The 21,686-nt window shown below is 47.7% G+C and overlaps 1 protein-coding gene and 1 pseudogene across 1 annotated transcript; one reads left to right on the forward strand and one right to left on the reverse strand.

Annotated features, from left to right (window-relative positions):
* Nucleotides 1-4,974: 4,974 nt before the first annotated feature.
* Nucleotides 4,975-9,680, forward strand: LOC121491788 (annotated as a pseudogene).
* An 11,001-nt stretch (nucleotides 9,681-20,681) lies between these two features.
* Nucleotides 20,682-21,004, reverse strand: LOC121492163 (ATP synthase membrane subunit K, mitochondrial-like). Its single transcript, XM_041757494.1, has one exon. The coding sequence runs from the start codon at nucleotides 20,959-20,961 to the stop codon at nucleotides 20,785-20,787; it is 177 nt and encodes a 58-aa protein (XP_041613428.1). The 5' UTR covers nucleotides 20,962-21,004; the 3' UTR covers nucleotides 20,682-20,784.
* Between the last annotated feature and the right edge of the window lie 682 nt (nucleotides 21,005-21,686).

Consider the following 21,686-nt stretch of genomic DNA (forward strand, 5'->3'; position numbering starts at 1 on the left):
TCCCGAAGGACAGGAACACTGACGTTGGGATGCTTGTGTTCTCAGGTCAGTCCATAGAATTCTATTTGGCGCAGTGTAACTCAAGTCACCTCCACCCCCAGACCCCTTGAGAGTCCCAAGCCTATGCCTCTGGGCCCCTAGGAGGACACGGATGATCTGGAGGAAGGAGGTACTGGTGATAACTCACGGCAACATTGGGGGGGGGAGCTTCAGCCAGCCCCTCAGGTGTGCAAGTTGTGCACTGCACAAAGCACCTGGTTGGGGTCCAAGGTGGAGGCTGAAATCCAGCCTGTCCTCCACCAGGCAAGCTGGGGATCTGGGATGAGGCTGTGGATGCCAGAGAAGGAGCCTTTTTCTAATTTGTGCCAAAAGGCTATGCCCCGGTGGAACTCTGGAGGCTTCACTAGCAACAATGAAGGATGGCTTTTGTAGAAGGGCGTCCCAAGAGTGGGGAGTAGGGCGCCGGGCTGGCTCAGTCGTGGAGCACGCAACTCTTGCTCTCGGGGCTGTGAGTTCAAGCCCCATGTTGGGTGTAGGGCTTGCTTTAAAAAATAAAAATCTTAAAAAAAAAAGTGGGGAGTAATTTTGGTAGAAGCTGAAGTGGGGAGAAGTGGGGAGAAGCAAGAGGGAAGCTGCCACCCACACCCACATTGCTGTTTCTGGGTCACTGAACTCTGGAGTGGGTATGAACATGTCCGAACCAAAACCTCCTCTGGAAGTGAGACTTAATCCTCACCAACTGTCCTCACGCTCCCCTTTGGGACCCCCTAACTGACTAGCTACTTCCTGCCAGTTACCTCCGAAAATGCTCATCACACCTTAAGGCTTGTGGTAGGGGGTGAATGAAAATGAGAGACCTTTTGGAATTTTCTGTACAGTGAGATCCCCAAACAGATGAGAAGTGTCCATCTATAGCTCCTCACTGGTGGAGTTCAGAGACTGTTCTGGAAACAGAGGGGAAGAAAGGATGGCCGCCCTGTGCTATGTTGTGGGGGGGTGATGGTGAGGAAAAGTAGCTGTGCAAAATGTCTCTGGGCGCACCCAGTTGGTTCAGCCGGTAGAGCACCGGACCCTTGATCTCAGGTCATGGGTTCAAGCCCATGTTAGGTACAGAGCTTCTGTTTAACAAGAAAAGAAAAGAGAGGAAAAGAAAGGAAGAGACAAGAAGGAAAGAGAGAAAAGAGAAGAAAAGCAAAGAAAACAAAGAAAAAGGGGCACCTGGGTGACTCAGTTGGTGGAGCATCTGACTCTTGTTGTTGGCTCAGGTCATGATCTCCGGGTCCTCAGATCAAGCGAGCCCCGAGTCTGCTTGTCCCTCTCCTTCTGCTCTTCCCCTAAGTCACAACACTTTTTCTCTCTCAAATAATAATAAAATCTTTTTTTAAAAAAATATTTTATTTATTTATTCATGAGAGACACAAAGAGAGGGAGGCAGAGACCCAGGCAGAGGGAGAAGCAGACTCCACGCAGGGAGCCCGACTTGGGACTGCATCCTAAGACTCCAGGATCATGCCCTGGGCCGAAGGCGGCGCTCAACCGTTGAGCCACCCAGACTGCCCTAAAATCTTTTTAAAAAGAAAAAAATTGGGAAGCCCAGGTGGCTCAGCAGTTGAGTGCCGCCTTTGGCCCAGGGCGTGATCCTGGAGTCCCAGGATCGAGTCCCACATCAGGCTCCCTGCGTGGAGTCTGCTTCTCCCTCTGCCTATGTATCTGCCTCTCTGTCTGTGTCTCTCATGAAAAAATAAATAAAATCTTAAAAAAAAATAAAAAGAAAAAAAATTTAAAAAAAAATTGTCTCCAACCCAACTTGAACAGGGATGAGTGATCCTTACCAAGGCCTAGGGCCCTACACTGTACTACAAGGAAGAAAAACAAGGAAATGGTAAAAATGTCAAGTTTTATATGTATTTTAAGACACACATGAGTTTAAAAGATAACAGACACAGAGAGAGAGAGAGAGAGAGAGAGAGAGCCACCCCCAGGATGGGAAGGGAAAGGTGCGGCCCTCTTCAAGGCCTCCTGGGGCCCCACGGGGTTAGAGACACCAGCCTCACCCCGCCTGGGAGCAGCGGGCCTGGCAGCAGGTGCAGCCGGGGACTGGGCTTCCCAGCCCCAGCCTGCAGGCCAGCCTCCATCGGCGCGACTTTGTGGGGCTTTCAGACCACGGTTTCTAGAAGTTGCGGTCCCACACGTGTATATGGCAGTTCTGGGTCGGGGCCAGCGCTGAGGGGTTCCTGCCATTTCTTTGTGCATGTATTTGCTCCAGCCAGAGGGCGGCTGCTGCACCTGTGACGGACATGTTCAGGCTGGAGAACCAGGGTGTGGGGCACCCGGGGGGCTGAGTGGGTTACGGTTGGCCTTCCCTGGGATCGAGCCCCACCTTGGGCTCTCCGCTCTGCGGGGAGTCTGCTGCTCTCTCTGTATGCTCTCTCTCTCCCTCACCCCCTGCTCATGATCTCTCTAAAATAAACAAATCAGAAAGAAAGAGAGAGAGAGAGAGAGAGAGAGAGAGAGAGAGAAAGAAAAGAAAAGAAAAGAAAAGAAAGAAAAGAAAGGAAAGGAAAGAAAGAAAGAAAGAAAGAAAGAAAGAAAGAAAGAAAGAAAGAAAGAAAGAAGAAAGAGGATCCCTGGGTGGCACAGCGGTTTGGCGCCTGCCTTTGGCCCAGGGCGCGATCCTGGAGACCCGGGATTGAGTCCCACGTCGGGCTCCTGGTGCATGGAGCCTGCTTCTCCCTCTGCCTATGTCTCTGCCTCTCTCTCTCTCTGTGTGACTATCATAAATAAATAAAAATTTAAAAAAAAAAGGAAAGAAAGAAAAGAAGGAAAGAAAAGAAAGAGAAAGAAAGAAAAGAAAAGAAAAGAAGGAAAGGAAAGAAAAGAAAAGAAAGAGAAAGAAAAGAAAGAAGAGACAGAAAAAAGAAAGAAAGAAAGAAAGAAAGAAAAGAAAGAGAAAAGAAAAAAGAAAGGGAAAGAAAGAAAAAAAAGAAGAAAAGAAAGAAAGAAAGAAGAGAGAGAGAATGAACGAACGAAGCAGGGTGCGACCTGCTCCTTGGGTGCGGGTATCCTGTCACCCAGGTCCCCCGGGATCACCGCGGTCACCACGCCTCTGGCTCCGGCTCCGGCTCCGGCTCCGGCTCCTTTGAAATCGATCTGCGCGACAGGTGCAGCCCCCACGGGCCCTGCGGCTGGGCCGGAGCCAGGAGCGAGCCAGGCAGTCGTCGGCCCCACAAGCCGCAGCATCTGGGGGCGCCAGGGACAGGCCCGCCCGTCAGCCCTGGCCAGGGAGGCTGGACTGAATCTGGCCCTAATCACTCCAACAACTGCTTTTTGCCTTTGGTCCCCACCTGGCAACAGCGAAAACACCGCCTCCCCTTTCCAGAGTCTGGATTCCCTAACCCCGGGGACCTACAGGGACAGAGACGCGCCCTAACCTCCATTTTTCGGATGCGGTGTGTGCGGGACAGTTAGAAAGTCAACCTTCGGGCAGCCCAGGTGGCTCAGAGGTTTAGCGCCTGCCTTCAGCCCAGGGTGTGATCCTGGAGACCCAGGATCGAGTCCCACGTCCGGGTCCCTGCATGGAGCCTGCTTCTCCCTCTGCCTGGGTCTCTGCCTCTCTCTCTCTCTCTCTCTCTCTCTCTCTCTGTGTCTATCATGAATAAACAAATAAAATCTTTAAAAAAAGAAAAGAAAAAGAAAGTCAACCTTCTGTTTGCAGCAAAACCTGCTCCATCTTTGCATCTCAGCCTGGCTGTGGGCTCCTGACAACAGCGTGCGGCCTCTTGGCCTCTGCCTAGGAAAATTCTTGATTGTGAACGTGTGGAGACTTCATATTTGTTTCAGAGTTCTCAAAACAATGCCAGAGCCATTGGGACCTAGGGCTCTATCTCCTTTCCGGACCCTTTCAGGACTTCTGGGTCTGGTTAGTATACCTACAAGTGTAGGGCCCAGCTGGGCACGGGAGTTTGAAGCCAGTGGTTTTCCCTCCAGTGAGTTCTGCTTTGGAATGTGTTTTGCAAATGTGCTTTGCAACAGTACCATGCAAATGGATTAAACGATAGAATAAAAAATGTAAAACAAGATGGTTCACATTCCTTGGGAGAAAAAAGCAGAAATGTCTAGGATGGTGAGCATTCTTAGAAAAGTTTCCCTCCTCTCCTATTCTGGATAGAGTTCCATCAGCAAGACTCTTCAGTCCCTCGGGGACTGGCAATCGGTACAAAAGATGTCGTCCCAGCACCCTCCGAACCCACACCTTGAAGTGAAGTACATTTTTGTCTGCTCATAGACCAGCCTTTTGTTTCTGGCTCACATGATAGTTGAGGTTCCCCTTATTCTATTATTTATTATTATTATTATTATTTATTCTATTATTTATGAATGTCGAATTTAGTTTTGAGGTTCTTCAAAGTGTATGTAAAAGTGTTGAGACTTAACTAATTGTTTTCTCCAAGAACATGATTGCTTCCCTGTTAGAGATGCAGCTTGTGTAAATGTGATGGGGGAGAGGAGGTATTGACTGAATTTAGAGGCTAACAAAGAGCTATCAGGCCCCGATCCAATAAAATTAGGATAGTAGTCATCGGAGGGCAGAGGTCCCTCACATGTTCACTTGTAAGATTCTCTTTTGAAATTATACATATTCCATTGTCAAACAGAAAATAGCAAATATTGTCTATCAGTTGAGAGTATGTCACAATAGTGACAATTTTTTTTAAGATTTTATTTATTCATGAGAGACACACACACACACACAGAGACAGAGACAGAGAGACAGGCAGAGGGAGAAGCAGGCCCCACGCAGGGAGCCCGACATGGGACTTGATCCCAGGGCTCCAGGATCAGGCCCTGGGCTGAAGGCGGCGTTAAACCGCAGAGCCACCCAGAGCTGCCCCTATAGTGACAATTGACAGTGTTTGAGACAACAACCCTAGCATTTGGGATGCTGTATATTGAAAGTCAAGATCATCTAAGTCAATGATCAAAATCTGCAACAACGTCGGTTGTGCACGGACTGTGTACATCGAAGGTACTGTTCATTCCTTCGACACATATTTTTGAGAACCCAACCTGTGCCAGGCTGGGGTAGATGGGTGTTAGGGACGCAGCCCTGAACTCACCAGATACCACCACTCCTCTGAGGAAACGGACATTCTACGGGCACCTGGCTGGCTCAGTGGGTAGAGCATGGGACTCTTGATCTTGGGGTTGTTAGTTGGAGCCCCAGATTGGGTGTAGGGAATGCTTAAAAATAAAATCTTAAAAAAAAAAAAAAGGGAGAGAGAGAGAGAGAGAGAGAGAGAGAGAGAGAAACTGACATTCTAGATGGGGGAGATAAGAAATAAAGTTAGAGGACGGCAAGTGACATGAGAAAGGTAACAGAGGCTCTCTTCCCCCGAGTGGCCTGAGGTGACCTCTGGAGATCACCCAGAAAACCCTACAAAATCATGCACGTCGAGAGGTTCAAATCTTCGTGTTCACTTTAAGAACACACGTGAAACTGCCCAGGCCATCAAGGGTATGCATATCCGAAAAGCCACCAAGTATCTGAAAGATGTCACTTTGCAGAGGCAGCATGTGCCATTCCGTCGCTACAGTGGTGGAGTTGGTAGGTGTACGCAGGCCAAACAGTGGGGCTGGACACAGGGTCGGTGGCCCATGAAGAGTGCTCATTTTTACTGCATATGCTTAAAAATGCGGAGAGTAACGCTGAACTTAAGGGTTTAGATGTGGATTCTCTGGCCACTGAGCACATCCAGGTGAACAAACCCCCAAGATGTGACACAGAACCTACAGGGCTCATGGCCGGATTAAGCCACACATGAGCTCTCTCTGCCACAATGAGATGATCCTTACTGAAAAAGAGCAGATTGTTCCTAAACCAGAAGAGGAGGTTGCACAGAAGAAAAAGATACCAGAAGAAACCGAAGAAACAAAAACTTACGGCCCGGGAGTAAATTCTGCATAGAATAAATGCAAAAACAAACAAACAAAATAACACAGGGTCAATATGTTAGAAGGTAATGGTGGGATGGGGGCTACTTTGGTTTGGATGGCCAGGGAGGGCCTCATTGAGAAGGTGACATTTGAACTGAAACCTGAATCCGGGAGCCAGTTGAGAGAAGCGCTGGGGAGAATATTCCAGGCAGAGTGAACAACAAAGGAGCTCAGGCCTGGGGTTGCTAGAGTTAAGGGACAGAACAGGAGTCAGCAGAGCTGTTGCACGGTGATTGAATAGGGCCTCGGTAGGAGCCAAGGTCAGCAAGGTAAGCAGGAGCTAGGTCATAAAGGGCCTTGTAGGCATGGCAAAGAATGTAGATTTTATTTTATTTAAAAAAAATATTTTACTTGGGGATCCCTGGGTGGCTCAGTGTTTTGGCACCTGCCTTCAGCTCGGGACACGATCTCGGAGTCTGGGGATCAAGTCCCACATTGGGCTCCTTGCATGGAGCCTGCTTCTCCCTCTGCCTGTGTCTCTGTGTCTCTCATGAATAAATGAATAAAATTTACTTTTAAAAATTTTACTTATTTATTTGAGAGCGAGCGAGTGAGCATGAGTTGGGGGAGGGGCAGAGGGAGAGGGCAAAGGAGAAGAAGTCTCCCCGCTGAGCATGGAGCCTGATGTGGGATCGTGACCTGAGCGGAAGGCAGACACTTAACCCACTGAGCCACCCAGGCGCCCTGATGCAGATTTTATTTAAAGGGCAATAGGAATTTAAACAAGTGTGTGGGCCACCTGGGTGACTCAGCCGTTGAACTTCTGCCTTAGGCTCAGGGCTTGATCCCAGGACTCAAGATCGAGTCCCACGGCGGGCTCCTTGCGGGGAGCCTGCTTCTCCCTCTGCCTGTGTCTCTGCCTCTCTCTCTCTCTGTGTCTCTCATGAATAAGTAAATAAAATCCTAAAAAAAAAAAGTGTGTGATGAAAAATAAATAAATAAACAAGTGTGTGATGTAATCTGATTTTATTTTTTATTTTTTATTTTTTTGATTTACATTTTACGAACATTCTCTGGCTGCTGCTGCTGCATGTAAGACAAGCAGGAGACACGGTAGGAGGTTGCCCTAGTGGTACCAGTGGGAGACGATGGTGGCTTGGACAAGAGTGGCCGTGGTGGACATGGAGAAGAGTGGACAGACGTTGGTGTATTTTGGGGACAGAGCCAACTACATCTGCTTGTTGGACGTGGCGAGAAAGGGAGAGAAGAACGGAGGCAGGTTCCCATGTTTTAGTTTGAACAGTTGTTGAACTAAAGAGAGAGATCCGTCATTTCTTTAGAAGGGAAGGATGGGGGTGGAGGTGGGGAGGGACAGTATGGGGAAAGGATAAAAAGGGATGAGTTTGCCTCTGAGGTGCTTTCCGTCCACTCACGTGGCAATACCAGGAAGGCTGAAGAGTGCTCATTTTTACTGCATATGCTTAAAATGCACCTGGCTGGCTCAGTCGTAGAGCATGGGACTCTTGATCTGGGGGGTGGTGAGTTTAAGCCACATGTTGGGCATAAAGATTTTTTTTTTTTTAAAGGGAAGTTGAACTATCATAGAATCTTCTAGAATGGTCCTCCTCCCCAAGATGTCTAAGGAGGTTCTATAAGCGAGATAAATGCTACCAAGATGCAGAGCACTCCCTGGAGCAGGAATGGGGGAGGCTCCGTGGGGCATCTGGTGTTAGAGGTGCTCCCAAGGTTATGCGAGTGCGTTCCGCAGGGTCATACGTGCATATAATTCCGGCTGCGGTGTCAGTGGGCTGTTGAGTGGTCCTGCCTGGACTTCACTGCCTCCGAGGAGCAGTTTTGCTCATCACTATGCAGGGTGCCAGGACCCCCATCTAATCCCAGGGCCAGGAAGGCGAAATGTGCTACCTTGGGAAAGTTATTTAAAATCTCTGATCTAGGGGATCCCTGGGTGGCTCAGTGGTTTAGCGCCTGCCTTAGGTCCAGGGCATGATCCTGGAGTCCTGGGATGGAGTCCCACATCAGACTCCCTGCATGGAGCCTGCTTCTGCCTCTGCCTGTGTCTCTGCCTCTCTCTCTCACTGTGTGTCTTTCATGAATAAATAAATAAAATCTTTAAAAATAAAATAAAATAAAATCTCTGATTTTTTTTTTTTTTTTAAGATTTTATTTGGGCAACCCCGGGTGGCTCAGCGGTTTAGTGCCGCCTTCAGCCCAGGGTGCAATCCTGGAGACCCGGGATCGAGTCCCGAGTCGGGCTCCCTGCATGGAGCCTGCTTCTCCCTCTGCCTGTGTCTCTGTTTCTCTCTCTCTCTCTCTCTCTCATGAATAAATTAATAAGATTTTTAAAAAATAAAGATTTTATTTATTTATTGAGAGAGACAGAGAGAGAGACAGAGACACACACACACAGGGAGCCCGATGTGGGACTCGATCCTGGGTCTCCAGGATCACACCCTGGGCCGAAGGCCACGCTAAACCCCTGAGCCACCAGAGTGCCCAAATAAGTAAAATCTTAAAAAAAAAAAAAAAAATTCTGAGTCTGTCTCTCTTCATCTTTAAAATGAAGACATTAAATGAAATAATCTCTGAGGTTAGATCCAGCCTCCTTATGTGACTCACGAGGCATATACACGGTAGCGAAGTAAGTAGCCTCCAGGGGCCCTGGCGGGAGGTTGTGATGGCCAGGAAAACGCACCCTTCAGATCTCCTGCTGCGGGGGCCTGCGTGACCAGGTTAGGGTTAGGGTGAGGATTAGGGTCAGGGTTAGGTTTAAGGGCTAGGGTCAGGGTCATGGTCAGGGTTAGGGTCAGGGTCAGGGTCAGGCCACGCTGCTGACATCCCCTGTCAACCCAACTCTGGAAGGGAAGCCGCTCTTCCTATAGGCTGCTCCCAGCCCGCCACTGAGCAAGGAGGGGACCATTACAGACCCATTCTTGCCAGACCTTGGCTCCTGTAATGAACAACTCTGTTGTTTGTTTCTATCCTTTTAATTTTTTTTTAAACTACTGTATTGAGACATGATTCGCATATAAAAAAGCTGTGCACAGGGGCACCTGGGTGGCTCAGCCGGTTAAGTGTCTGCCTCCCGCTCAAGGATGGAGCCCTAAGTTGGGCTCCCTGCTACTTTACAATGGAGACTTTTTTAAGATTAAAAAAAAAAACCTTTATTCATGTGAGAGATAGAGAGAAAGCACAAGTGAGGGGTGGGGTGGCAGAAGGAGACAGAGAGGAAGAAACAGATTCCCCTCTGATCAGGGAGCCCGACTCAGGGCTCGATCCCAGGACCCTTGGGATCATGACCTGAGCTGAAGGCAGACACTTAACCAACCGAGCCACCCAGGGACCCCTCAGCAGAGATTCTGATTAAGATTCTTTCCCTCTGCCCCTCCCCACCTCAAATAAATAATTAAATCTTAAAAAAAAAAAAAAGGAAAGAAAACTTAGAACATACCATTTTCTATCCAAAACCATGTGATCGTTCTCCATGTCACTCAGAATAAAAGCCAAGATCTGTTTAGTGGGCCACAGATCCCCCTGCCATCCCCCATTCCTCTCCCCTTATTTTCCTCCTTCCCACTCACTCTGCTCCAACAGGCCAGGCACACCGGGCCTGGGCCTGCGCACCTGCTGCTCCATCTTCCGGAACACTCCTGCCCCGTTACCTGCAGGGCTCAGGCCTCACCTTCGGGTCTTTCCCAGATGTCACCTGTGCAGTGACATCTAGCTAGACCACACTAAAGCTTTTGAGAACCACCACCCCCTGGCACTCCAGATTCCCTTATTCTTTTTCTACTTCTTTTCCTTTTCCAAAACACGTATCAGCAGCTACTACGCTGTGTAACTTAATGATATATTTTATTTATCGTTTACGGCCTGTGTTCTCCCACCAGAATGTAAGCTCCACGAAGGCGGGGATTTTTGTCTATTCTGATCGCAGGTTTGGCATCCAATGAATATTTCTAGAATGAGGCACCTGAAGACAGTAAAGCAGGGTGCCAGATAGAGAGGGACGGAGCCGGCTACTTTAGATAAGATCATTCCCCGGGTCATGACTCCTTGAGGACAGGGCTGTGTCGAAATCACCAATGCCCTCCATAGACGCAGATGGAATACGTACTTGTCGAATCCCTTGGGCTGAACTGAGCCAGAAGCCGGGCCAGGCATCTCCTAAGGGTGGTCCCACAGGAATTGCCAGCTCACTGACTCCTCTTAAAACTCACTTGGTCACCATCCCTCCTGGAACCTGCTTGTCTCTTGTTGCATGTTGCTGGAGTTCTGCACTTATGAAGAGTTTCCAGCATATTCCTCTGGTGGAAATTCTGACAACACTGACTCTAAATTCTGTTTCCATCCATCTATTTTTTTAAGATGTTATTTTTAAGTAACTTCTACACCCAACATAGGGCTCAAACTTACATCCCCGAGATCAAGAGTCTCATGCTCCATTGACCGAGTGAGCCAGGCGCCCCTGTTTTCCTTATATTTTAAGAGGAACAGTGACTCTGAGAAGAGGGAGGTGGTCAGGCGTGTGAACAGAGATGAAGAAGAGGTTGAGTTTTGTTCCTTGGATCAGGGATTGGGCCATTGGCTGAAATTGCAGGGAGACATATATTCTACGCAGTATCAAGGAATCTATAGCCCTAACTACGCTGGACACTGCTTCCTGAATTAGTAAGCTCCCCTTCAGGGGAAAGGTTTACGTGGAGACCGGATGGTCATCTATTTCAGGTTGTAAGCCTGACTGGGAAGGAGGTCAGGTGACTGACACCCAAGATCCTGTCTCTGAGATGCAGTGCCTCTGTGGCCTTGATTGACCATCAGGTGTCTTGTCTGTCTGTCTCTTTCTCTCTTTCGCTCTCTCTCTCTTTCTCTCTCAAGTAAGCTCTACACCAAATGTGGGGCTTGAACTAATGACCCTGAGACCAAGAGTTGCATGCTCTACTGACCGGGTCAGCCAGGCACCTCAAGCATCAAACGTTTCTTGACCCCAAATATCATATTACCCTGAAGCACGTACTTTATTATAATTCTTAGCAAAAATTGCAAATTTCTTATCAGTACTTTACCAACAGCACAATTTTCACAAATACTGTCGAGGGCCAGGGCCACACAGCACTCTGGCCCACCCCACTGTGCAGTAGCCCTGCACCCCAGAAGCCCTTAGACATATGGTAGTTTGCTTCCTATTTACTGCTCAGCTGTACTCCACAAAATGACTTCACCTCTTCTCTTCAGTTAGTGACTGAACCTAGTATAACCAGGGCAGCCCAGGTGGCTCAGCGGCTGAGTGCCGCCTTCAGCTCAGGGCGTCATTCTGGAGACCTGGGATCAAGTCCCATGTGGGGCTCCCTGTGATGAGCCTGCTTCTCCCTCTGCCTCTCTCTCCCTCTCTCTCTGTGTCTCTCATGAATAAATAAATAAAGTCTTTAAAAAAATTATTGAACCAGCCTTTTAAGAGTTTATTAATAGAGTTATGGGGAAAAAAAAGGTAGGGGCACTGGAGTGGCTCTGCTGGTTAAGCATCTGCCTTCGGCTCAGGCCAGAATCTCAGGGTTCGGGGATCCAGACCTATATCATCAGGCTCCCTGCTCAGCAAGGAGTCTGCTTCTCCCTCTCACTCCACTTGTGCTCTCTGGCTCTTTCTCTCTCTGTCAAATAAATAAATAAAATCTTAAAAAAAGAAAGAAAGAAAGAAAGAAAAAGGTAACAACTTGCAGGCCTCTAAAGCTGGTACTGAGAAAAAAAAAAAAAAGAAAAAAAGCTGGTACTGAGAATATAAAGCCCTGTGTTTTTTTTAGCGCCGTCTTCAGCCCAGGGTGTGATCCTGGAGACCAGGGATCTAGTCCCATGTCGGGCTCCCTGCAGGGAGCCTGCTTCTCCCTCTGCCTGTGTCTTTGCCTCTCTCTCTGTTTCTCTCATGAATAAGTAAATAAAATCTTAAAAAAAAAAAAAAGTAATAGAGCATGTGGAAAGATCTGCAGGATAATGGTAGAAAGAAAATATTCAAATCACAGGACTCCCCACTGAGCACAGAGACCCCAAGCAGGGCTCAGTTCCAGGACCCTGAGATCATGACCTGAGCTGAAAGCAAGAGTCAGATGCTTATGGACACCTGGGTGGCTCAGTGGTTGAGGGTCTCCCTTCGGCTCAGGGCTGATCCCGGGGTTCTGGGATCGAGTCCCACATTGGGCTCCCCATGGGGAGCCTGCTTCTCCCTCTGCCTGTGTCTCTGCTTCTCTCTCTGGATAAATTAAAAAAAAAAAAGTCACATGCTTGACCAACTGAGCCATTCAGGCGTCCCTCAAATCACAAAAACAAAACAAAAAGTAGAATCCAAGTTGCTCATTTTGGAAAAAAAGGACAAAACTAAGGTTCCAGTCTCTTCCCTTAGTTCTTGGCTTTCCCACCACACTTTATTTCTCTTTCTCCCTCCCCCTTCTAGACATGACCCCCAGTCCCCAAAATTATTTTCTCATATATATATATATATATATATATATATATATATATATATATATCTTATTCTCACATATTTTTCAACAGTGTAAAGAAAATGCTAATTGTTCGGAGAGTCACATTACAATATTTAAATGAAATCAACTTTAAGGCTCCCTGAAATCTGGGCTGAGGGTGGGATTGTGTTGTTGGAACCCCAACTACCAAACACCAGGCCTTTTCTGGAAGGCCTCTAGCTCTTGTGTAAGGTCTACACAAGAGACCTACAGCACTGTGTGCCTTTGATAACCTATTTGAAAATAATGTCTCTCAGTCTCGCCTATCAAAGGCTGAAAAATTTGAAAATATGTTGTAGTTATAATGCTAGCTGCTGACCTTTGGCAGGTCACTCGGCCTCTTGGGAACTCAGATTTCCCCTTCTGTTAACCACCAGCACTCCACACATCTGCCGTAAGCCAGGTTCTCTGCTGAACGCCTCCCTTCTAGGTTGTGGGGAGAAATAAAGAAAATGGGAGTGTTACCAAACGTAATTGAATAGTTCTCTAGCAGGCCCTGGATTGTACTTTTCTACGTGCTGATTGAATCTCCACAAAAATCTCAAGAATGAGATAGTTCCATGTTGCATAAACGTGATGGATGAGGTTAAATGACTTAACCAAGGCCGGCCAGCCAGTGGCAGAGGTATGCCTTGGATCCTGCTGGGTCACAGTGGGCAGGTGGTTCGTGCACCACCTGTGAAGCGCTGGGGAATACATAGAGCCGCCATCTTTGAGGGGTTATGGAGAATCCTAACATTTTCCTCCTGTCCGCCCTCCACCCCTTGGGATGTGAATAAGGGTGAAACCAAGATCAAATAGCCATCTCAGGGGATCCCTGGGTGGCGCAGCGGTTTGGCGCCTGCCTTTGGCCCAGGGCGCGATCCTGGAGACCCGGGATCGAATCCCACGTCGGGCTCCCGGTGCATGGAGCCTGCTTCTCCCTCTGCCTGTGTCTCTGCCTCTCTCTCTCTCTCTGTATGACTATCAAAAATAAATAATAATAATAAAAAAAAACACAAATAGCCATCTCAGGCAAGCTTGGAGGAAAGGAGTCATAGAAGCAGGAGCCTGAGAAATGTGTGGGACCAGGCATGGCGGGGGGGGGGGGGGGGGTGGTTGCCATACTGCTTTAGCAGCGGGCAGGCAGGGCTGGAAAGTTTGCAGGCTCAATGGAATAAGTTTCAGCTCTTTTGCTTTATTATTTTTTTAAATTTTATTTATTTATTCATGAGACACACAGAGAGAGAGAGAGGCAGAGACACAGGCAGAGGGAGAAGCAGGCTCCATGTAGGGAGCCCGATGCTGGACTCGATCCCGGGTCTCCAGGATCACGCCCTGCGCCAAAGGCAGGTGCTAAACTGCTGAGCCACCCGGGGATCCCCTTCTTTTTAAGCAAGGCTAGATCTCCTTGACTTGCCAGTGGGAAAAGAGAAAAAAGAGGGAGGGAAGGAGAGAAAGCTTTAGTAGAGGGTTGAGACTGTAGATAAAATCTGTTTTATTTTTCTCATTTGTAAAACCATTTAGCCTCTGCAAGCTTTGGCCTTCCCATCTGTGAAAATAAAAATAATAGTATCTCGCTGACAGAATTATGGTAAGTGTGGAATGAAGTAATGCGTGGTAAGGACATGGAAGTTTAATCAATGTCAACAATAAAAACAACAATATGTTTATACCTTAGTTCTTTTTTTAAAAGATTTTATTTATATATTCATGAGAGAACACAGAGAGAGGCAGAGACACAGGCAGAGGGAGAAGCAGGCTTCATGCAGGGAGCCCCATGTGGGACTTGATCCCGGGACCCTGGGGTCATGACGTGAGCCAAAGCGGGACGCTCAAGCACTGAGCCCCCCAGGCGCCCCCCTACACCTTAGCTCTGTCCATAAATGCACATTAAATGCTAGCAGTGATCCTATATTTAGTGTTTTCCATTGGAATGTGGCAACCCTGCAAACACACAACACTTGATGCTAGAGCACCCTCTGCTGGCATAGCCGCTCTCCCTCTCCGTGGCCCGCAGAGCAGGCGGAGGGGGGGGGCGGGGGGGGGGCGGGCGCCGACCACCAGTGTGCACCCCCCAAGAGGAGCGGGGCTGAAGCCACGCTACCCGGGTTCCCAGCACCGAACTTTACCATTAACGATAGTGATGAAGAGGAGTTCCGTACATTTGAGTTTGAGCCCCGAGAAATTAGCTGCTGGTCAGCCACTTGTGACCCATGAAGGTGGCAATTTCATAGGGTCAAAGCTATTAATTGCTGCTCTATGGGGAGAAATTAAAAATCTGGGTATGTCAAGTGCTAAACCAAGGAAACAAACACACGACAACTTAAGAATGACCTTGTGGGGGGAATCCCTGGGTGGCTCAGCGGTTTGGTGCCTGCTTTCGGCCCAGGGCCTGATCCTGGAGACCTGGGATAGAGTCCCATGTCGGGCTCCCTGCATGGAGCCTGCTTCTCCCTCCGCCTGTGTCTCTGCCTCTCTCTGTGTGTGTCTCTCATGAATAAATAAATAAAATCTTTAAAAAAAAAATGACTTTGTGGCCTGTGGGATATAGAGGTAAATGAGGAACAGACAACTTCTCCTTACAGCTAGTAAAGCCCCTCAGGGATTTTAATAATTGGGGCTGCTTTTCTACTCCCCTGTATCTCTCTCAACACCCTTCATCCTTAAATCCCCACCCTTGCTCAATCAGAAACACAGGCGGTGGTGGGCTTTGTACCTTCTTTGCTGCTGGCTCTCTCAGACCTGCCATTTCCTTCCCTACTTCGGAAGAAGACCTGCTCTCTGAAAATTAAGGACAATTGATGGTGAACCCCATACCCTCTGCATAAAGGGTCTTTCTCTCTTTGAGAAACACCAGACTGAGCACAAAATCACCACTTTTTCTGAGTCCTAGCTTTACCTTTTTTTTTTTTTTTAAGATTTTTTGTTTATTTATTCATGAGAGACACACACACACACACAGAGAGAGAGAGAGAGAGAGAGAGGCAGAGACACAGGCAGAGGGAGAAGCAGGCTCCATGCAGGGAGCCTGATGCAGGACTCGATCCTGGGACCCCAGGTCACGTCCTGGACTGAAGATGGCGCTAAACGGCTAAGCCACCCGGGCTGCCCAAGTCCTAGCTTTACTAATCACAATTTTGAAAAATTAGAATAGACCCAACCACTCAGTCATTTCCCCACCTCATTAACCAAATCTTAAGGGACTAAGCCTTTAAAAAAAAGAGTTTTTAGGGCAGCCCAGGTATGATATTACTATCATAAATAAATAAATAAATAAATAAATAAATAAATAAATAAAAATTTAAAAAAAGATTTTATTTATTTATTCATGAGACACAGAGAGAGAGCGAGAGAGGCAGAGACACAGGAGGAGGGAGAAGCAGGCTCCATGCAGAGAGCCCGATGTGGGACTCGATCCCGGGTCTCCAGGATCAGGGCCTGGGCCGAAGGCAGTCGCTTAACCACTAAGCCACCCCAGCATCCCAACTATATGGAATATAAAAGCAATCTGCAAAGTCTTCATGGAATATAAAATATGGAATATAAATATGGAATAAATATGGAATAAAAATAAAATAAAATAAAATAAATAAAAATTAAAAAAATAAAAAAATAAAAATATAAAATATGGAATATAAAAGCAATTTGCAAAGTCTTTCATGTAAAAACTGAACACAAGGCTTCATCAAAATCTGAGGTTGACAAGTAACTACATAGGTTTTAAAATATGGTTTAGAGTTGAAAAGTGCTTTTCAATAATCTTTCAAGGTCCTCACCGTATCAGAAGGCCGCAGGAAAATAAGGGCAAATTCTTTTCTTGCCTCTTTGGCCAAATTCTATGGCTTCTAGGAGATTCGGCTCGAATCATTCTTTTCCAGGGTCTTCCCTGAACTGAAACCATCCTGAAGTCTCTCCAACTATCAGTGGCCAACACGAACCTCTTGGGGATTATGGTTAGACCGAGAGATCTTGTCACACAATTGGCTGACACACACCTCCTGAGGCTGCAGACATTGCCAACACTCAGAATCCTGTGAATGACTTTGGAACGATTGCATTTATCATTTTGTACGTGTAAAGCCAGTAGGGGAAAAATCTAAGTATCACATCCCAATTCACCAGAGGAGCTTGATTAGGTGGACCATTGAGACCACGCGCCACGTCTTGGGGTATGCCTCATGGAAAAACAAATATTCAAGCTCTAAGATGATTCTCATCACCCTGGACAGGCACGGATCATTATCCCCGAGATGTACATACAGGAAATGACCTGCTAGCGTGGCATTCCCTATTTCCCTATTCCTACTGTGACACAGAGGGATTTTATACGCAGCCTGTTGGGAAGGCTGTTGTCACCATGTTCTGTGTGGCTCCATCCTGCAAAACCAAATCTGGGACTCCCCCAAATGTCAACTGCTACAGCTTAACATTCTACAATCTCAAAATGACTGAACTAAAATAAGTATCAAATTATCATTTTCTAAAGCTTTTAGAGACAGCTCGGCGTTATTTAAAAAAAAAAAAAATCCATACAAGAAAAAGACTCTATACTAGGAAGGAATGTGAAGTGTTTAAGCCCTGGAAGTGCAGGTACCTTCTCAGCAACTTCCTAAAGCATTTGTTGAAAGCTTGCACTTGAACTCAGAAAGTTTTTTCGAGGCCAACAAGCTTCTGTTCATCCTCCCCAGAGCTCCTCATCACACCGCTATTAGCCTCTCTGCACCCTCTTTGTTTCCTTTTTTTTTTTCATGTTAATACTTTCTTAAAATAGTATTAACATAATACTATTTTACATACATACATAATACATACATACAGAATACATAATAATAGGATGACTTGACTCCAAAGTCTTCCTATTAAATTGCAAAGTGCATCCCTAACCCAAGCTCTTCCTCCTGAGGTGAAGGCACATTGTGGGGTTAGTTTTACAGGAACCCCAGTCGGCTCCAGTGGTAAAGTTCACATGGGTCACTGCCCATAATGAAGCCGTCGGTGTGCCAGTCGTGGCCCCTCCAGATTCCCCACTCGTGCCCTGTGCTCCTGCCACGTATAATTAAGCCGAACGGGAATTCAGCAGATGGGAGCAGCACACGCTGAGCCAAGTCCTCCCAACAGCTCTTAACTGTTCTGATCACGAGTCTGTTAGGTGGAAACCAGCAGCCAGACCTTGGTTCTGGTCTTTTGTACTCAGCGCCGGTCGGGGGCCCATGGGGAGTCAGCCTTAGTGGCCCCAAATTGAACAACAGCGCTGCTCATGTAGGAAAGCTGGAGGGGTGCCGCCTAATTCTTGTAATCCTGTTCAGGGCCAGCAGCGAGCTTCCAGAAACTGGGGGGGGGGGGGGGCGGCAGCAAACATCATCCAATGCAAGCGTCCTCAACCTTATGGCAAGACAAACAGATGGACTAACAAATATACCCCGCCTTTCAAAGAAAACCCTCCATGTGTCAGGAGAGAAGATGCTAGAAATAGTCCAGGTTTCAGGGAAACCGGTGTCAGGGCCTGTCGCCCCCCCACCCTTGGAGAATCTCAGCGAGGCAGGGAGGACAGTGCAGAGGATCTGCTGGGAAGCAGATCACGACCTCCTCGCTAGAGGTCCTTGCTTTGTTTTTTTTTATATATATATATATATATTTTTATTTATTTATTCATGAGAGACATACAGACAGAGGCAGAGACACAGGCAGAGGGAGAAGCAGGCTCCATGCAGGGAGCCTGATGCGGGACTCAATCCCAGGACCCCAGGGTCATGACCTGAGCCAAAGGCAGATGCTCAACCCCTGAGCCCCCAGGAGCCCCAAGGTCCTTGCTTTAATGGAACAACTGGGGTTGCCCCGGCAGGGCCTCCCTGCTGAGCCTCTTGATGAGAGATCCGCCCCCCCCCCACACACACACACGCGCGTGCACACACACGCATACACATGCACACGCACACACGCACGTTCGCATTGCTGTCCCATGCTCATGGCAGTGAGTGCGCCTGGCAGCAGGAGCACATTCAGAGGACGTGGACGAGCAGCTGTGCACCCGGAGCCTCAGATCTTATCCCCAATCTGTTGGAAGAACTCTCAGAACATTCTACCCTGTTACTTCTAAAATCCCAGGCCACGCAGCCAAGCTCCTGCTGGCTGGGCCCCGAGGAAAGGAGGAGGAGGAGAGTGTGGCCGCGGGCTGGGGCCGGGGCCGTGCGGCCGCCCGGCAAGCCCAGGGGTGAGGAGGCCTGAGCTGGGCCCGGGCCTGGCCCACCCAGAGCGACACCCGCAGAGCCTACCTGGGGGTCCTTGCGGCTGGACGGTCTCACTTCGCGGGCTGCCCCGCAGCTCGGCAGCTCCCCACTCTGCGCACAGTCCAGGTGCACCAGGTCTCGGCAGCGAGAGTGACAGACGTATCTGCCCCCTGGAAGAGAGGGCCACGGTTCCTGGTCAGCTCAGGCGCCCGGAGCGCGACGGCCCCCAGCCAAAGGCGGCTGGGACCCCGGGTACCGAACCTGTCTGTGTGAGGCCCACCGATTCTTTTCTTTTCTTTTCTTTTTTTTAAATATTTTATTTATTTATTCATGAGAGACACAGAGAGAGAGAGAGAGGCAGAGACCCAGGCAGAGGGAGAAGCAGGCTCCGTGCAGGGAGCCCGATGCGGGACTTGAACCTGGGACTCCAGGATCAGGCCCTGGGCTGAAGGCGACACTAAACCGCTGGGCCACACTGGGATCCCCCAAGGCTCACTGGTTCACAGCAGTGTGTGGGGCAACTTAAACCCGGCCTGTCTTGGCCTTCGCTGAAACCTAAACATGATATGTTGGTGAATGTATTCCACAGAGACAGATTAGGCTACTAGAAATATATATATATAATATGTATGTTATATATACAATGTTTCAATTGAGAAACATTGTATATATATATACATTCAATATATGTATATATGTATATATATTTACATATTATATATAATATATATAAAATATATGTATAAAAGTATATATAATATATATAATATGTATATTATATATATATATATATATAACGTTTCAATTGAGGTAAAAAGTCACATAATGTACAATTCACCAGGTTGAAGAGTAAATTTCAGTCTTTTTCAGTATATTCATCATGTTGTGTAACCACGATCAAATTCCAGAACATTCCATCGCCCCAGGAACAAATCCCTTACCTGTTAGCAGTCCCTCCCCATTTCCTTCTTCCTCTAGCCCCTGCCAACCACAAATCTATTTTCTATGGATTTGCCTTCTCTGGACATTCTCCCCCCCACCCCCACCCCCGGACATTTCCTATAAACGGAATCCTACAATCTACGGCCTTTTGTGTCTGGCTTCTTTCACCCCGCAGGTGGTAGCACATATCAGAATTCCATTCTTTCTTTATTGTTGACTAATATTCCCTTGCCTGGAAGGGCCACCTTGTGTTTATCCACTTGTGGGTTGATAGACATTGGGTTGGTTCCAGTCCTAGGAATAGAATTGCTGGGTCATGTGGTAATTGTTTAATTTTTTTAGGAACTTCCAAGCCATTTTCCAGGATAAACATCTTTAACAGAGCTTTTCCAGCCACATTTACAGCACATACAGGAGAAATTCTGCAACTCTGTTTACCGGCAAACAGAATCCTCACAGTACTGGTCTAGGAATGGAGTCCATTATGTTATGAAGGACTGAAGGCACCTGAGCATGAGATAACTTTACCCATTAAAGTAGTTTTATCGGGATCCCTGGGTGGCGCAGCGGTTTGGCGCCTGCCTTTGGCCCAGGGTGCGATCCTGGAGACCCGGGATCGAATCCCACATCGGGCTCCCAGTGCATGGAGCCTGCTTCTCCCTCTGCCTGTGTCTCTGCCCCCCCCCCTCTGTGACTATCATAAATAAATAAAAATAAAAAAAATTTATTAAAAAAATAAAAATAATAAAATAAAGTAGTTTTATCTTGGGGTGCCCGGGTGGCTCAGCGGTTGAGCGTCGCTGGCTCAGCGGTTGAGCGTCACCTTCCACCCAGGGCGTGATCCTGGGGTCCCGGGATCGAGTCCTGCATTCGGTTCCTGCATGGAGCCTGCTTCTCCCTCTGCCTGTGTCTCTGCCTCTCTCTGTGTGTCTCATGAATAAATAAAATCTTAAAACAGTAACAATAACAAAAACAAAGGTGACCTGGAAGCCAGAGCCTTGAGAGTCAAACTCAACTAATTTGCGGAGACTTATTTCTCATGCTTGTGCACATTCTTTTTTTCCCCCCAGGTTCATAATTTATTGTACAAATTGAGTATCACATGATGAGTTGACATTAGCTTCTCCAAGCATGGGAACTTAACAGATGAGGTCCAAGTTAAAGTCCATTTATGTTGCTCTCACAACTGGTGTTTCTTTAGACCTTAATTTGAAGTATAAAATCATCAAAGCAATGCCTCCATATGTGGCCAATAGACAATTCATTCTACCTGTGAGAGTATAAGAGTTGAAATATTTTTTGATGCCAGTGAAATGGAATTGGGCATCAGTTTCTGGACCTGCCATGATTTCAATCTTGCAAAAGGTAGCAAATTCCACTGGTTGTGTCCTTCAACGTTATGCAGCTAACCTGCTTGTGCACATTCTTAAATCCATGCAGAAAATGCTAGTGCCTCCTTCACCCGAGGGCTTGTTGAGACTCAGGCTCAGCCCTCAGTGGGAGGAACGGGTATGAGAAGCAATGCTCACAGTGTGGCAAGTGCTGTGACATTACAGTGGGGACACGGAACCCGTATGTGCCCACGCCTGGAAGCTAGTAGAAGCCCCAGCTTTCCCCGGCGTGCCCTGCACCCGAGCACCCCCACCATCCTCCTTCCAGCACCCCCCCACCCCCAAGCCCAAACACATTTTCCATCGCTTCTCATGAAAGATTTGGGAGGGCAGCCCTGGTGGCTCAGCGGTTTAGCGCTGCCTGCAGCCCAGGGTGTGATCCTGGAGACCCAGGATCAAGTCCCACATCGGGCTCCCTGCATGGAGCCTGCTTCTCCCTCTGCCTGTGTCTCTGCCTCTCTATGAATAAATAAGAAAAAAAAAAATTTTTTTTAAAGAAAGATTTGGGAGCTGCGGACTAAAGCTTCAAAGTCCTTGCGTCCTTTTAGGAAGAATCTGAACTGCAAACATATGTCTTCAATATTTATAACTGGTCAAAGTAATGCTGGAGTTAATGTTCCATCTATTCCGGAAAGTTGGACCCACTGGGCTGTCCTGTAATAGAGAGAAGCTGCAGGGCT

This window comes from Vulpes lagopus, chromosome 5 (genome assembly GCF_018345385.1).
Source record: "Vulpes lagopus strain Blue_001 chromosome 5, ASM1834538v1, whole genome shotgun sequence".
Classification (NCBI taxonomy): Eukaryota; Metazoa; Chordata; class Mammalia; order Carnivora; family Canidae; genus Vulpes; species Vulpes lagopus.

What these genes read in the sequence shown, in the direction of transcription:
- LOC121492163 (XM_041757494.1), bottom strand. Translation starts at nt 20,961, where the DNA reads ATGGCAGGTCCAGAAACTGATGCCCAATTCCATTTCACTGGCATCAAA.